The sequence below is a fragment of the Hetaerina americana genome, unplaced genomic scaffold (assembly GCF_022747635.1).
Source record: "Hetaerina americana unplaced genomic scaffold, ioHetAmer1.1.p SCAF_4, whole genome shotgun sequence".
NCBI lineage: Eukaryota > Metazoa > Arthropoda > Insecta > Odonata > Calopterygidae > Hetaerina > Hetaerina americana.
This window is the reverse complement of record NW_027286985.1, coordinates 28,005,370-28,023,290: the sequence shown is the minus strand read 5'-3', so window position 1 is coordinate 28,023,290 and position 17,921 is coordinate 28,005,370. Positions and strand designations below refer to the sequence as shown.

Sequence of the window (17,921 nt, the reverse complement as noted above, 5' to 3'; positions counted from 1 at the left end):
ATTTCTGATCTGGATTTTATTTAAATCCGTATGCGTTATTCGTTTCGACTCCGACGTTTTAATTCCAAATGTTCAACAAATAACAAATTTTCACATAAGGGTCTTAAAAATGGACTTGGTAAATAAAATATACGATGACCATTTTTGCAATAGACATTACTCCAATGAATTATTTGTTTGCGCATTTTCGAGATGATAATATCCATGTTGTCAAAACACTTGACCGAGATTATGCAACCATAGCGTTTATTGCGGTATGTGTAGTGGTCTGGGGAGGGAAGGAGGGATCTAGGAAGTGTCTGGATGAAGTTCGTTAGATAATGGGACGACTAATTCCTTAAAATCAAAGGCATATGATGTATTTACTCTATTCAAAGAAGTATCAGACATGGAATTTCTGCTTTGAAGATAAATCGGTGCAAAATGTTACCCCTTAAAATTACTAAGCTTATAAGTACTGTAGTTACTAATATTAACGATATTAACTTTTACAGAATTTTTAGGTTGTAATTACATACATCAATTGCAATCATTATCTTTCTTTACAAACCGAAGTCACTGGACTAGAGAACAGCATCCCAGTGTTGCAATATGAAAAGAAATCTCAAAACAGAGAAGCTATCCTTCTCCGTCCTAGCGTGACGAAATTATCCACGACACTCCAGATAAACTCTTTATCTGCCACGCTCTAAGAATGGAATTCAAGAAAGTACAACAAGTCATCCTGTATCACGACTTATGGGTAAACGTGTTCGACCATGACTTGCAACACGCCATTATTTTATATAATAAACGACGTAGACGACGTGGAGTAAGACTTTCCACATAAATGATAAATAGCTGCACTTTGAAAGGGAATTCACTTAGATCCTTAAAAACCGAGGATTGAGTCTTTTTTTGTATATTTATTGGAACAGATGAACAATTCTTGAAAGATGGAAATGAAATTAAAATAGACTGATGCTGTTAGACGTGTGCCTGAGTTTAGATTCATATACATGTACAGGGTTCGTCCGGAAAATAAGTGTACTGAGCTCAGGAAAAAAAATTTATTACACTTTTACATATCTTAAGCTAATATTCCTCAAAATAGGACCCTTGTGAGTCGATACACTTGTTCCAGCGGCGTTCCCATTCCTGGAACGCTCCCGCGAAGGCATCATCGGGAACCTCTCGAAGACTCGTCGTCGACCTCTTCTCTGCCCTCCACGAACATCTTGTGCCACCGAAAGATCATGTTTCTGGACATGGCTGACTCCCCGTAAGCCTGGTTAATCATACCGACAGTTTCGGTAGACGATTTCCCAAGCTTTACCGCAAATTTGATGGAATAACGCTGCTCCAAAAACTTCGGCATCGCGTTCCGTGACGTGGGTCGAAGCGTGGAGGTTCGCGTTAACAGAGCTCCTCACTACACCACAGCTCAGAGCCGACTGCCTTTTTCAGCGTCGCTTGCCAACATACCCCCCTCCAATCGCAGCCCGTCAGAGCGGTGCTGGGCGCGCCCAGCCCAGTAGTCAGTACACTTATTTTCCGGACGAACCCTGTATGTCCAAATAAAAAAATACACCACGGAGACTTATTAATAAAATGAAGCAAACAAGTGCGTAGACGGAAAGAAAAGATAAATCCAAAATATTCAATTATATCACTTTACCGGGGTCATTTGAAAAGTTCTCGGAATGGAATAGAAATAAACGACTTGCCTCAGTCATTTTTTTATTTTTCAACGTAGTCTACATGCACAGCAATGCACTTGGTCCAGCGATGTTTCATTGTCTTAATTCTAACTCGAAAATTAAGATTCCTTCAGGCCTGCAAAATAGCTTGTCTACTTCGGGTGTTAGTTCTTTATTTGAAGAGAATCTCCGCCCAGCGAGGAAACTTTTATGCTTGGGGAAGAGATGGAAATCTAATGGAGACAAATAAGGCGAATAAGGCGGGTATGGCAGTCTTAGTTCACTTATTTTTACCATGGCAACGACAATTGTGTTTAGGCGTGAATTATCTTGAGGAAAAATGACTTCTTTCTTGCCAAATCTGGTCTTTTTTGTATATCTTTTGCTGTAGTTGGCCCAAAAGATTAGCGTAGTATTGTACAGTAATTGTTTGACCGACGGAAAGGTAATCTATCAGCAGAATCTCTTCGCATCCCAGGAAAACTGAAGCTGTCACCTTTCCAGCCGACCGTATTGCCTTTGCTTTCTTAGGTGGTGGTTTGACCAACTGCTTTGACTGCTGTTTAGTCTCTGGGGAATAGTAGTGGACTCAAGCTTCATCTTTGGTCACAAACCGGCGCAGAAAATCCTGTTGATTTCTCTTAACACGGGTCATACATTGTTCGGAAATTTCCATTCTGATGCGTTTGTGATCCTACGTCAAGAGTCGCGGCACCCATCTAGCAGATAATTTTCTCATATGCAATTCCACTGTTAAAATGTGATATTCCCGTTCAAATGATATCTCTACGGCTGCAGAGATTTCTCGCACTTTCAGTTGGCGATCCTCCATGACCATCTTATGCACGTTTGCAATAATATCTGGTGTAGTGGCACATTTTGGCCGGCGACTACGCGGATCATCATCTAAGCTGTCCCGACCTGGCTTTAATCCATTTGTCCACTTGGCAACTGTTGAATACGAAATAAATGAGTCCCCCAGAGCGTTCTGAAAGTCGGCATGAGCTTCCTTTGCTTTCATACCCATATTTACGAAGTATTTAATCACTACTCGAATCTCAATTTTTTCCATCTTCACAAAACACTATCCGGGAACAACAAAAGGCAGGCGTTTGCGCTACAGATATCTTCCCAGAGTGCTGACGCGTTATGTGTTTACTCATGAAGGATTACCTATTACTACGTGCGGAACTCGTTGCGCTAGCGCTGACACCAGGTGATGGTTCTGAGCATCTTTCTAACTACTCTTGTATTATCTTAACAACCTATCCATCAGTCTAAATTAACTAGGGTGAAATGACTTCTTCGACAAATTATTCTCCTCTCTCAAGTGAAGCCGAGTGAAATTAAAATATGCCATCCAGTTAGTTGATAGCCGTATAGTATAATATCACACTGATAAAAATTAGTGGCAGTTAAAAAGGAACATTTTTTCGTGTTAAGAGAAAATGCTATACGCCGCGGTGTATTTTGGAACATCTGAAAACAAGATATGAGACATCCCCTGCGAAATCAGCCCAATGGCAAACTCAAAACCTAGGTTTCTCACTTAGTAAAATTTTGACTAAACATGCGAAAGCCTGAGATTCACACTACATTTAATATTAAGGGTATCTACCATAATAGGCGAACAGGGAAAACGTGACGTCACAAGTGCCCGAAACCTCAATGCCATAAAACCTATTATTATTGGTATTATTTCACTTGAGGTAGATTTTGGGTGGACACCAGACGACGACGAATTTCTCTGCCTCTCCTAGCAAAACAACTTGACATCCGACATTAACAAGCTTCACAAATCTACGAACCCTCATGCTTCCTTCATTCATGTCGTCCAACATGGCTATTTTATTCCTGCCTCTTCCTCGCTCCCCTCACGTCCCTCCCTCTATCAGTTTCAACAGCCCATTGCCAATCAAAATGCTCAGCATCCGTCTTTCCTACCTCCTTTGGATTTCTGCTAACAATTCCTTCCTCACCATGCCTAGCACTTCCTCGTTCGTTTTACTTTCAGACTACTTCGCGTTTTCCATCCTTTCCGAACTAGCATTTCAAAAGACTCTAATCTATCACTCATCTTGCGCCAATGATCATGTTTTCGCGCCTTCCAAAACTACGCTCCATATCAAAGTTTTAGTGAGCCATTTCCTATCGTCGTTACTCAAGGTCTCTGTCGTAAATCTCCTTTCTTCTTGAGAAAGCTCTTTACCTAATGCAATCCATCTTCCCATGTCTAATGTACACTTCTACCTTGAACATTTTGGTCCAGGACACTTTCGAAATAGGTGAACTGTTCCACCTGCTCTAGTTTATAACTCCTATTTTAATGTTTAACGTACCTATGTTACCCCTAAACTGCGTAACCTTGGTTTTGTTTACATTCATTCTCATCCCATATTTATCGCATTGACTTTCCATTGCACTCAGCAGATTTTGCAACCTCTTGGCTGACTGGCAAACTAAAGCTTTATCATCAGCAAACTTAACTGATTTTAAAAATTCCCCAACGACTTTCATTCCTATATCTAGTTCTTCCCATGCCTCTTCCTCATATACGTTGAACAGCACAGGTAATAATGGATGCCCGTCTTATTTATCTTCCTATCACTGCTATCCCAATTCTATCCGCCATTCGCACCTGAGCAGTCTGACATTGGTATAAGATCACTTCGTACATACATGTATTGTATTGAAGAACATTTAGAGCATGTTTACAGCTTTTATTTCATAAGTAAAATCCAGTTTTGCGTAATTGGTAACAGAAATAACCCATTTTTTCGGTTTGCTTATATACTCTGGCAAAGTACGTAATTTCTCAATACTCCTTTAAAATCCTACGAAAATATTCTTGTCAGTTATCTGCTAAATGTTAAACTTGAAAGCAACAAAAGTATGTGTATTATACCTTTACCGGCTTTTCATTAACATATATCTTTTAAGGTTTTTATTAGCTATTAAAATATTTCTGATTCTCAGCATACTAAATTTCTCTAGCCACCAAACGAAAGGCGTAATGGCAACAGCCTAAACAAACAAATAGTGTGGCAACTAAAGCTATCTCGTTGACTCATAATCTTCCATTACACTTCGTTTCCAAAAGAGAAAAAAATTGATGTTTTGGCTCCTATATTTTCCTAATATTGGGTAGGACGAAATAGTACCACTCGATCAACGACATTGATAAAAATATGTGAAAACTTGTTTTAGTGGGCGCGGTTTTGCTATAAAATTTGATTTGCAAACGATTTTGCGGAGCGTTAAAATTGTTAGAATTTTAATGCATTTAAAAATCTTCTCGGACATTAAAAGGTGGAACTAAAAGCTTTGTTTATGGCTTTACTTATGATACTAGTATGCAATCAATTGCATGGAGAAATCTCTTCGGGTTCTAAGCCCATCAAAATTTCCTACAGCAGGTCCACTCGAACGACTGCTTAAGTCAATTACGATTACATGAGTCTGTTTATGAAGATCCCTTTATATTACTAATGCATTTAGTTGATGCTGGCGATTGTAAATTCTTCGCGGAAATGAAAGGGATAAGAATGAATGTGGTTTAAAATTAGGATCGAGAAAAGCAACGATGCGGATTCTTTGATCCGACACAGGGTACCTTATCTCACTACATAATGGTGCTTGAAAGGAAAAAAAGGAAGCTATAGGAAAGAGGAAGTGATAGCAAAAAGGAAATGATATGAAAACTTCTTTGTGTGAGGGATCAGATAAGGAATTCCGATAAGTGTCCCATTCCCATTATTTTCTGCTGTTCTTTTTCTGATGGCTAAAAAAATCGAGTCTAAAGAATACACGTGTATTATTAAACTATCACCCGAAACCGATTAATGCTGTGACTTTTCGGTATGCGTCAAGAAACTGAAGTCTTGATTGATGAAAATTAACTGGTGTAACTGCTGCAATAATCACTTTAGTGCACCCTGGATAAGTGCAAAGAAATGTCACTAAGCGCTTTGAATGCCATATTAGTTGCTTGGTAAACTAATCATTTTTTAAGAAAAATAGAATATGCTCAAATTCAAAAACACATTGAATATGTATAGTCTCATAACATTCACATATACGTAGAAGCTTACTCGGAGATAATGGAGGACTTCGAGGAGCAAAGTAATTTAAAAAATTAAATGTTTAACATTTGGAGTTTAATAAAGGTCTATTGAGCGCACTTGCCCGCAAACCCAGAAAGACGGTGTCACAGGCTAACTTTGGTGAACGATATTTCATAGAATAGAGTTCGAAGCTTATTGAAAGGTAACATTTTAATTATAGTTTCAACTTTCCTCAAGTTTTTCTGGTCTCAGTGAAATAATTGCCAATGCATATTTTGTAGAAAATGTTTCCGCGAATCGGAATCAAATCCTAAACTTTCGGAAGTCAGATGCAGGCGTGCGATTGTTAGAATTTTTGCCACGTTATACATACATTGAAAACGAAATGATGGATTGCAACTGGAATATCAGCACATTCTATAAAAAACTCCTTTGACCAATAATTGTATTGCATAAGACCAGAATGGAAACATTGCTTTGTATTCCAGCATTCTCAGAATTATAGCTTTCATTCCATCCTTTCTTCATCATGTCTATGGTGAAATCAAAACTGAAATTATTCTTACTGGAACTTTTTCCTAGAAGGTACGCGGGAGTACGTTTCCCCCTCCCTATCCTGAGCATGGTTAGGTGGGGGTAAATATTTGTATATGCCCCGATAAAAATGAAGAAGAGAGTAAGACAGGGTAAAAATCACGTAAATACAGGAAGACCACAGATCTTGTATCCACGGACCCGACTCATACGACACTAGTGATCATTAATCCCGCGGAAATGGGATAGCGAATATTTCAAGATAGATCATATATCACGAAAATATGTTTTATGGCATCTTCAAACAAGCCTTTCAATACTTCTGATGCCGTAGTTTCCCTTTCGCTCGTCACGTTGGCGAAATAATCCCTCTCTTAATAATTCTGCAGCTAATCCTTGACTTATCGTATCGGTTTATATTCGCTTGCCTACTACCTTGATCAAAAATTTCCCGGAATTTATTCAGAAAATTAAAAATACAAGTTTATTCATCTAAATCTATATTGTCCCCTTCAAAGTAATCCCCATCGACTGCAACACACTTATGCCAGCGCTTGATCCAATCCTCGAAACATTTTTTATAATCGGTTTTCGGTATGTCCATCAGTGCTTCCTGCGATTTTTCCATTACTTCCTCTCGGCTGCTAAAACGCGTTCCCCGTAATGGTTTTTTAACTCGATTGAACAGAAAGAAGTCACAGGGAGCCAAATCAGGTGAATTCGGTGGCTGTTGGATGGTATTTGTTGCATTTTTCGTCAAAAAATTACGAATAATGATAGCACTGTGCGATGGTGCGTTATCATGGTGCAACATCCACGAGTTTTCTGCCCACATTTCTGGTCTCTTTCGGCGAATTGCTTCACGCAAACGTCTCATAACGCCCAAATAATACTCTTTGTTTACTGTCTGGCCTTCTGGCAAAAATTCATGATGCACTACACCGTTGTAATCCATGAAAACCGTCAGCATTGCCTTGTTTTTTGACTGAAGACGACGTGGTTTTTTTGGTCTCGGCTCATTTGGTGAACGCCATTCACTTGCCTGATGTCTGGATTGCGTGTCGTACTCATAAACCCACGTCTCGTCTCCAGTAATGATCCTTTTGATGAATGTGGGATCGGATTCAGCCTCGCAAATCATGTCTTTTGCGACGTCAACACGGTCTCTTTTTTGCATGAAATTGAGGTCTTTTGGCTCTGCTACACGACGGAAACCCAAATCATTAACCACAATGTCTTGGGCGGATCCATAGGCAATGTTCAAGTCCTCCGCTATTTCTCTGATGGTTAATTTGCGGTTATTGACCAACATTTCTTTTACTTTATCAATTTTTTCACCGACTTTCGATGTCGATGGTCTGCCACTGCGTTCATCATCTTCGATTGACTCACGACCACTTCTGAACCGCTCGTGCCACTGGTAAACGACCGTTTTTTTTAGAGAATCGTTGCCGAAACACTTTTCCAACATTTCCAACGTCCGTGCGCCACTAAATCCGTTTTTTACGCAAAATTTAATACAAGTTCGTTGTTGCAAATTTAAATCCATTTCTGAAATTGTAAAAAATCGCCAACACACACAGAGATACATGTACTCTTGGCTACGTAACTTTTGCAAATGTCAAGTTATGACACTAAGATTTAAAGGGAATATCAACAACAGATGTACCAATTTAACAAAAAAAACAGAACTCAAATCGGAACGATGGGAGCGCCACACGGTGGTTATTCCGGGAACTTTTTGATCAAGGTAGTATTCTTGCTGGTGTCATGGCGTTCTCAAGGCATTCGGCGTCGCCCGCTCGTAGACAACTAGAGCGAGTACAAATATTTTAGAGCAAAATTTTCAGAAGTGAATAGGCTGTGAAGCGTTATGACATCTGCCGCTGTTATCAAGCTGATTTTTATGTTTGTTAAATTATATCTCGATCTTTCAACGGTAATTAATTATACCCACCCTAAAGTCACGAATATTCATGTCCTTCCATCGCCTTCGTTTAGGAGAGACACAATCCAAGGTTCGCAAGCACATTTATTGAATTTCCTATGCTGATTTTTGGTCCTATTCCTCTCTCCTGCTTCTCAGTTTCTCTCGCTAGCCTAGTTTTAATATTTCCGGCAGTAATTTCAACTCGGCTGAATTTTTCTAGGAATAAACAATTATTCCTCTATTGGTGCGCTTGGTTGTGAGCAAAATAATACTTTATTTCATATGATATTTAACTTTACATTACTAGAGGGTATTACATACAGCATTAAAGTAGCCTTTAACCCCCCCCCCCCCCCCGAAATTTCAAATTGACAATTATTTCAATTAAAAAAATGCAAATGTAATATTACAGAATATTTGAACTTATTTCTAAGACATCATAATATGTTCCTGCGGATTGATTGCAATGGCAAACTTCAAAGACCGTTTTTTCATTAGGTGAGTACCAATTGTGTGTTCACCAATTTGGAATTGCAAAGGAGGCACAAGAGAAGTCAGAAGGAAAAAGGAAGCTCTCAACTCGTTGTAGAGAGGAAAAAGAAAGAACTTCAAACCTTTATTTCATTCGTTCATCTGGAGAAAGGTTCTGGAAATGTTTACTGGGATATAATTGTACATGACTGAGAAAAATTGAAATGATCTACAATGAAGTATTTAATAGATGGTACGTGACAATTATATGGTGAATCTAGAGATGAAGCCAAAATAAAGGAGTAGAGCAGGCTTAATTGTTTCGAGGAACAGATAAAAGGCGCTGTACACGGGATTTTTAGTAATGATTTAAAGTAGTATTGATTTTAAGTAATTATTACTAAGAAATAATCGAGAGAACTGGATAAAATTTATTCTGCATATTGATTGATCCTAATGTACGTAACTTTGTGACTCATAGCTGTTAATGTTGATTTGTTTTACTTCAGGAAGCCATAGATTAAATTAACTCGCAGTTTCGAGAAGATTTCAGCTCGCAGTGTGAATAAAGCCCTTCATTTGAAAGGCTACTAAGCCCGACAAATCACTAATGATGTCTGTGTGATGGCTGTTTATGCTTATGTGTGTGATGTCCCCGTCATGTTGAACTGTTGTGAGGTGGAAAGGGAATTTTCAAACTGGCCTTATGTATATGTCCCTCACAGACGATCTAATTAGTTGAAGATCATCGTCACTCACGGACGATGCCGCCACTGTGAGGAAAGTTCAGGACTTGATCCAATTAGACCAAAGAGCAACTATCCAAATGATCATGAAGATCGGAGATTTGAAAACACAAATTACGTCATTCAAGGGGTGGAACAACGGCCTTCGACACAACCTGATGAGCGCTACAATGACGACCTTCGAAAGTTCAAGTAACGATGGGAAAAGGGTGAAACTCTGGATGGTGACTATTTAGAGAAGTCTTAAGAATAGCAAATAAAAATTAAATTTCTATCTAGAATATTTTTAGTAATCGTTAAAAGTTAACGAAACCCCCTCGTAAGTGTGCGGAGAAGGATGAGAATTTGCGGACGGCATGGCTACATAAGGAAGAGTCCTGACAAGGTTAAATCCTTGTCAGAAAATAACATACGTAATAACCTGTATTGAAAGGAGTTGAAGCCATATTACTTACATTTGAAAAATCATAAAACTAAGGACTACATGGATACTATCCGAATAAGACACTGGAACAAGTGGAAAAATGTACTATTTTGGCTGTAAAATACCTAGCAATGGAAGAAGCAAGTGGGGTATAGTAGAAAGAATATCGATGACGAAGGCGGTTTTCTATCAGAATGAACAGCTATCTAAGTCTAATCGTACTACCTTGGACAAAAGGAAGCGATTCGTTAAAAACTGTATGAGGAGTTTTTTTTGTCTATGGCTGTGAGATATAGTTGTAGGAGAAGCGAAAAAATAATATTGGGGTTGATAGAAATGTGGTGCTATCGATGAATGGTAGAAATACAATGGATAGGCAGAGTAACGGATGGAGATACTTCTTAGAGTTGGCGAAGAGGGAAGCCTATGGAGTAAAAGGACATGGAGTAGAGGGGAATTAAATGGACACATCCTGAGGCGTGGTAGTTTACTGACGACTGAAGGGATCCGTGAACGTAGCCCCCAGAACATTTTCAAATTTAAAACAATAAAATAAAAAATGCAGTTGACTGTTCAGTTGTAGTAGTAAGGAAGTATGTTATTTGAATCCATCCAGCTTAATTAGATGTCTTTTTGTGTGACACTACCTTCTCCTCTGCATGTCATAATTCCCGATGAACCATCAAATATGGTTGACTGACGTTTAACTGTTGAGTGGTGAGTGCGTGCCGAGATATCATTCGTGGGTGGCACTTCGGTATTGATTCCGAATATCATTCGCCCAAGTCTTTCTCAGTGATAAGGCCTCAAAGAAAGTTTCTTTCTGTTCTACCAGTATTCAGCTGGAGAGCGGAAGTATTTTTCATTGCCAGTTTTTAGCCTACCTGACTGAACCCTCGGTAATCTGATTTGCATCATAATCGATCACGATAATTTAAGTGTCGGAATTTTTACCATTTTGTCACGAAAAATTACATTCAATCTCGCCACAGCCCTAGGTGTGCGCGAAAGCAAACACAGGCACGGAGGCCGACTATTCTATGTAGAGAGCTCATTGCTGTTTGCACACACCAACGGGAGGACAGTTCGCGTGAGCAATTGGATGCGGGCGATGGGTCGCGCGGGCATTCGAAATAATCGCTCAGGAAGGGTAGTTCGCGCTGTTCGACTATTTTGTAGTAGAAGTTAACCAAGCATTTATTTGAGCCACAGTTTTTGCTGCCCATTTTATTTGCCCGGTAGAATAGACCCTGAAGGGACAGAAGCTGATTATTATTAGAGGGTATGAAGTCCAATACAATATGGGCCTGGATGGCTATACGAGTAAGAATAGAAGACCAAGAAACTCGTGAGATGAAATGGACTCCGTGTGTGCGATTACAAGGAGGGACTGTGCGAGCCCTCGTTAATTTCACCTTTAGTTTGGTTCCATGTGATAGAAGTGACGTGATGCTCGTATGTCGCGCGCGCAGTTCGCTCTAGGGTGGGGTGATTGGTTCGTTAAGAGATCGCGTTCGCGTCCCCCTTGGAGTGTGGAGGCCTTTAATAATTTATAACTTAGTTGGTCCACTGATCAACAAAAGTCTATTGCAAAATCCTTGACATGTTGTAAACATGTAACTATTTTCATAGCGTTTGAATAACCTACGACCGAGATATAGAAAAGCATTTTATTTCGTGAACATTTCTCATCAATATTACATTTATCTGATTTTGAAAATCCTCTTATGTTGGAGCCCCAAACATTGAAGAACCCCTAAGAGTGTCAATGAACTGAAGCCTGATTGATGGCTGCCACCATGTTAAAGGGGATCGGGGCGGTGCGTTAGCTAATGTACTGGCTTACCACCCAGAGGGCCCAGGTTCGATTCCTGGAGACGGCAAGTTTTTCATTTGTATTCCAAATCTTACTTGAGGTGCTTCGCTGAGAGCACTTTGAGTGAGTATGCTGTCTTTTGGATGTTGAATTCTGTGACCCTTTCATTAAGAGTAGGCTAATATTGATGGCGGGTTTCCTTTCCTCCTTTCCAATCCATCCCTAGTGGCGTAAATGACCTCAGCTGTTGGGCGCCTACCCTAATAACTACTACATCCGTGTTGAAACCAGACTCGACGCGATTGGATTTAAAGCTTTTTCGTCGAAAATTTATGCTGACACCAATTCTACATGCAAAACAATCATGAAAATTTTGAGTTGTACAATCCCAGTAGTACTGTGAGTTAAACCAAGTTACCTTTGCCAGTAATAATTTTTTATAGGTTTGATTTATCCCAATTTTTTATATGCCCCAGATTTTATGTATGTGGGTCCCCCAAGTTAAGTCTTTAGTGATTGTAATACCTAGGTATTTTACCGTATCAACTACTTCTAGGTCAACTCCTGCTAATTTGTAAAAAAATCCCATTGATTTTTTAAAGAAATTTACTACAGAACATTTATTAAGGTTTAATGGCAATCCCCATTTTGTGCACCATTTTGAAATGCAATTTATATCCTTTGCTAGTATTAAATGATCCTCATCCCCAGATATCTCCTGATAAATCACCGTGTCACTTGCAAACATCCTAATCTTACTTTTCCCTTCACGGTTCAAATCGTTAACAAAAATCAAGGAATGCAATGGCACGATAACACTTCCCTGAGGGACACCTGAGGTCACTCATGCACTATCAGAACTGGTGCCATCAAGGGCTACCCTCTGTTTCATCATCACCATTTCATAGAGTACACATTAGACTGTAAATAGAAGAAATTTTATTAAAATGATATAGCAGACATATTGATGCAACGTCCTTAACTGCTATGCAGTATGTGCATGTTTACATATTGAAAGTATTGGGAAATTTTAATGTATTAAGTATTTGGATCAGTAGTTGTGCATAATATTTGTACCCTTTTCAGTCATTAAATCGTAAGAATTATGAATGCAGAAGATAAAGGGAACTATGAGAATAACATCCAAACCTCATTCTACCGGAAGTATAAAGAAGAAATAGTTGACCTCAATGACAAGCTAAAGGACAATGTGGATATGTAAGTAATACACAAAAGTTACAATGTTTGTTTGTAGTTTTAGATTAATATCAGAATCACTGGTATAATAGATATTTTTGATCATGGGAGTAGGGGTGGCAGGCCATTAGTATTACCTCTGCCCACTTTCCTCACTGAAAGTGATGAAAAGACTAAGGAGGCAGGGGAAAGAAAAGCAGGAAAGGGGGACTTACTGGGGAAGTTGAAAGGGGAGGAGAAGAATCAGGGGAAAGGTGTAATGAACAACAATGAGTGATTGATGAAGTTATGACTCAAAAATCCTCAGGTATTCTTGCTCTATTGTTTTTAGTTTCATTGGAGCATCTGTGGGACAGGGGGAGGAATAGAAAACATTATGAAAACGGTGTCAAAATTATTAATGGGTGCATTTTGGAGAGAGGAATGCTTCAGGACTGGGAGACCAGTTGAAAGGGAAGTAGGGTAGCATGAAGTGTGCTCATCATTGCAGCGTAGCAGTGTATCGTGGGTTAAATGGAAGAAAGACCTCTATCTGTACATATATCTATTTATCTATTTTTGGGTAGAAGGGATGCTTCTTGGTAATTTCACACATTCTCTCCTTGGAGGTGAGGGTCCCTGCACTCTCACCCCAAATTCCCTCTCCCTCACCATCCCTCTAACCATGGTTATGTTAACATTGTTGCTATATTTTGGTCTCTGTCCTTGATATATGCATGCTATCTCTAGTATGTATTTGAACTTGATTTAGCATTTGTTTAGGATTTTGTTCACATGTTCAACAAAATTGTTTCATAATGGTAAAATATAGAGGAAGCTTGGGCTCCTATTTACATTCTTGATAATGTGCAGTTTGAATTTCCCTTGCTTATATTATAAGGAGAGCAGTTTTGATGGCACACCATGAACATGCTTAGAAGTGTGGAGGGAAAGTATCTATCACTGAGCTCCACCTGCTTGTAATCAAACAATTATATTCTATGTAAATGGGTAAAAATGAAAATGTTGAGAGGTCTAGTCCATTGGCTTAGAATGAACATGGATCAGAGCTTGAACTGAAAAAGAGCAATAGAGAAACAAGTGTAAAATTTATTTGATGTTGCTGTTGATTAAAATTTTTAAAAGGTTCGAAATTGATTAGATTTATGTTGACCTCAGATGGATTCTAATTTTTAAGATGATAAATTATGCATGTATCATATAAAGCTTAGCTATTTCATTATTTGGCTCCTATATGCCTTATTGAAATTTCAGAGTAGATTTTGATGCAATCTGAGAGTAAACACCCATTTAGAGGAAGGTAATCATATTGGTACACTTTAGGCAAAAACCTTGGTATTAAGAGACAATCATTCCAATATTCAGGAAAGGATTTATTCTGCAGTCACCTCAAATACTGTAGTCCATAGATAACATCTCATAAGGATTCTAAGCCTCTGGTTTGGAGACATAAACAACCGTTGGATTTTGAATTCATTCAATACAGTCAACTTGTCATTGATGTTAAATCAGAATATGCCATTATTATGGAGGATGTAATTATCCCTGGCGGGATTAATGCACATTGTCTTTTCAATTTTTTTTCAGTGAATTTGAAGGGAAATCAGGAGACACCAAAGAAGAGGCACCGAAAGATGTTCCTCCACCAGTGCCATACTATAAATTGGTTAGTTTTGCAGCTAACATAAAGTACAAATATTAAGCTATTATTTATGTTGCTCAGTGTCAATATATGGATTGCATGGAATTTATTTCGATTTAGTCACATTCATAAAATTTAAAATGTTTTACTTTTAACAAATATTCTCCATTTCCATTAATGTGACTATTTATTTTTAAACCAAATCCTTAGTTCCGCTACTCAACAAAGTGGGATCGATTTTTGCTGTTTTTGGGTACAGTCAGCGGAGTGATCACGGGATTATGTCAACCAGCAAACACAATGCTATTCGGAGATCTTACAGGAACAATGGTTGATAAGGGATCCCTACTGGCATCCCAGTACACGAATAAGTGAGTGAACAATTGGCATTTTTACAAATAAAATGGGGGATTGGGATGGTGCAATGGCTAACATACTGGCATCTCACCTAGAGGGCCTGGGTTTGAATCCCAGAGGCAGCAGATATTTATCATTGGTATCTCGATCCCTACTTGAGGTGCTTTGTGGAGAGCACTTTGAGTGAGCATGCCATCCATTGGATGGGACATTAAGCTGCAGACCCCTTGGCGCCTTTCATTAAGAGTAGGCTATTTCTCTCCACCCTTCATCCTTTCCTGCCCTTCTTTAATGATGCAAATGACCTCAGCTGTTGGTCACCTCCCCTAAAACTACTACTACTACAAATAAAAGGCAATGGCAGGAATTTTATGCCAGTGAAATATTACTTATTGCTCAGAATAATCTGTAATACAATGCATTTTACGTAAGCTCTGTGTAACCTTCATTCATCTGCATACTGGCTCCTCTTTGATTCCCATGTACGTAAAATGCAAATGTAGCTTCCGTTTAATACTAATTTGCTCTGCAATGATAGAGTTCCATCATTATAGCAAATTAATTTCAAATCATTCCCTGAGCTTGCAATGCTCAATATTATTAATCATGGAAAATTCAATAATTTAGGATAAATTCAACTGGCTATTAATTAACTCTGAATTATTGGCCAAGGAAACTTCAATGTAATAACATAATGCATATAAATTTTATTCCTGGGAAAAAAACAAAGGACCATTGTGTTCATTGGTAAACTGCAATCTTTCCAAGTTTAAATTCTTCTATTGATATAGCTGTGATTTTATGTGAAACCATACATTTCATTGGTATGCATTCTGTAATTGGTATGCATGTAATATGTTTGTTGCTGTAAATGAAAAGTTATATTTTTTTATCTACACAGATCTGATTTACCTGCCATAAAAGAAGACTTCCTCAATTCCATTGTTACATTTGCTGTAGGAAATTCCATAATTGGTGTCATAATGCTAATTTGCAGTTACATATCAGTGACCACATTTAACTATGCAGCACAGCGACAGGTGAGCTTCCTACAATCAACTGCTTTAATTCATATAATCTGATTTTCTCAAGTGAATATCTTGGGTTTGAATTAGTCTCCATAAATTGCATTGAAATCATTGAATCAAAAATAATTTCACAGCATACATTTTTGGAAAAACAGAAAAACTTTCTATGGTTTTTAAATGTTCATAGCTAATTCACAGTGATGAATAAATATTATTTCTGTTTTTAAATAAACATTTTTGAAGCAACTCCATCAAAGGAAGAAATAAGTGGCTCAACATCTGTAACATTCATAAGTGTTAATTATCGCTAAACTTTGCAGATATTTCACATACGACGAAAGTTTTTGGAGGCAGCGCTTCGACAGGATATAGGTTGGTATGATACACACCAAACGGGAGACTTTGCTAGTAGAATGACAGAGTAAGTAATATAATACAAGTATATAAGTGAATACTAATTATGATTTTTAGAAAAATATTCATGAGATGAGATTAATGGTTATTTCTTTACACAGAGATCTTGGAAAAATTGAAGAAGGTTTGGGTGAAAAAGTCGTCATGTTTTTTCACTTTCAAATTGCATTTGTTGGCTCGCTTGTTCTAGCCCTTGTAAAGGGTTGGGAATTGGCACTCATCTGCTTGATATCATTTCCAGTTACTTTAATTGCTGTTGGTGTGACATCACGGGTAAGTAGTGCATATGTTATTTCAGGGAACCACTTGATTTGGGATGCACATGCAAAAATTCCCATACTCAAAATTTAAACTTCATTTCTTATTCCTATTATCCAGATGTGGGATATTGTAGAAGCATGCTATTATCTTTATTTCTGTTATGTTTCAATAAAAAAAATAATGATGGAGGCGATCAACTGAGGTAAGATAAAATAATGTCTTTTTTTTATTGTACCCAGATAGCATCAGTTTTGTCAAGAAAGGAAGTTGAAGCTTATGGAAAGGCTGGTTCTATTGCAGAAGAAGTCTTCAGTTCGATACGCTCAGTGATTGCCTACGGTGGACTGGATAAGGAAAGCGAGCGGTAAGGCAAAATGTCCCCAAGACTACTGCAAAGAACTTGTAAACAATTTATACAGTGACATAATTACTCCACTACTTTAATCATAAGACTAAAGCAATCAATGGATGTGAAAAATTATGATAGTAAAGCTTATTAGGGGTGTGGTAGCTGTGGGCAAAGCAATTGCCTAGTAAACAAAAAGTCCCTGTCTTAAATATGGGCTAAGTCTCATGGCACTCTCAGCTACATTTAGACTGCAGTTTTCTGCAAACCTGATCATTCACTAGTGGTGTAGGGTAAGGGTTTGATTTCTGTGGTTAGTTGGTCATCGTCATCAGTACTTTATTATGAGAACTGATTTTATGAAGTCTCCACTCTTCCCCCTCTAGTGGTAACTCTAAAAAGTTCTTCCTTTCTTTTTATTTCTCTTTATTTAGCTTACGCAATTGTTCCTTGCCCTCCCCGTCTACATATTTATTTATTTATTTAGTAAAAATTGTGCACATACAGCAGGATTGCCAACCCATCCCATGATTGACATCCCATGTTTTATGTTCCCATCATATCCATAATAGAAAGGAAGTTTTCATGAGGAAGGCCGGGGGCAGAGCTATTGTAATAAAATATGTGATGAAAATATAGAAATATTAAATATGATGTGTTTCTCTATTATGATGGATATTCTCATCCACTATCAACAAAAATTGCAATAGGTTATGTCTTGGGTTTAAACCTTACACCATACAATTATGGATCATTTTGAGTGAGTACTCTGACCACAGTTCTGAGATGTCTAATTGCGTAAGAGTTTTGTTTTCATACTGCCTGCTTTCCTCAAAAATCCTAATTGATGCTTTGCCTGAGATGAATGTTTAGCCCTTTGAACCATAGTTATTATGCAGGCAAATTTTAAGAAAGCACTGAAGTATTTGGTATTTTGTATGCCTGCCTGTAAGTTGAACTGATCCCTAGCAATGGACAGTTTTCAATCCAAAAATCTTATTCTTTGCTCCAG

The 17,921-nt window shown here is 38.2% G+C and overlaps 1 protein-coding gene across 1 annotated transcript in view; it reads left to right on the top strand.

The window, feature by feature from the left end:
* The window catches only part of Mdr50 (Multi drug resistance 50), a 66,249-nt gene that overhangs the window by 10,613 nt on the left and 37,715 nt on the right, over positions 1-17,921 (top strand). Inside the window, exons 2-8 of the mRNA XM_071590172.1 lie at positions 12,751-12,882; positions 14,449-14,527; positions 14,714-14,874; positions 15,762-15,900; positions 16,209-16,309; positions 16,404-16,579; positions 16,807-16,927. Of these exons, the coding sequence (XP_071446273.1) occupies positions 12,770-12,882; positions 14,449-14,527; positions 14,714-14,874; positions 15,762-15,900; positions 16,209-16,309; positions 16,404-16,579; positions 16,807-16,927 (890 nt within the window). The 5' untranslated portion in view covers positions 12,751-12,769. The remainder of the gene's footprint in view (positions 1-12,750; positions 12,883-14,448; positions 14,528-14,713; positions 14,875-15,761; positions 15,901-16,208; positions 16,310-16,403; positions 16,580-16,806; positions 16,928-17,921) is intronic.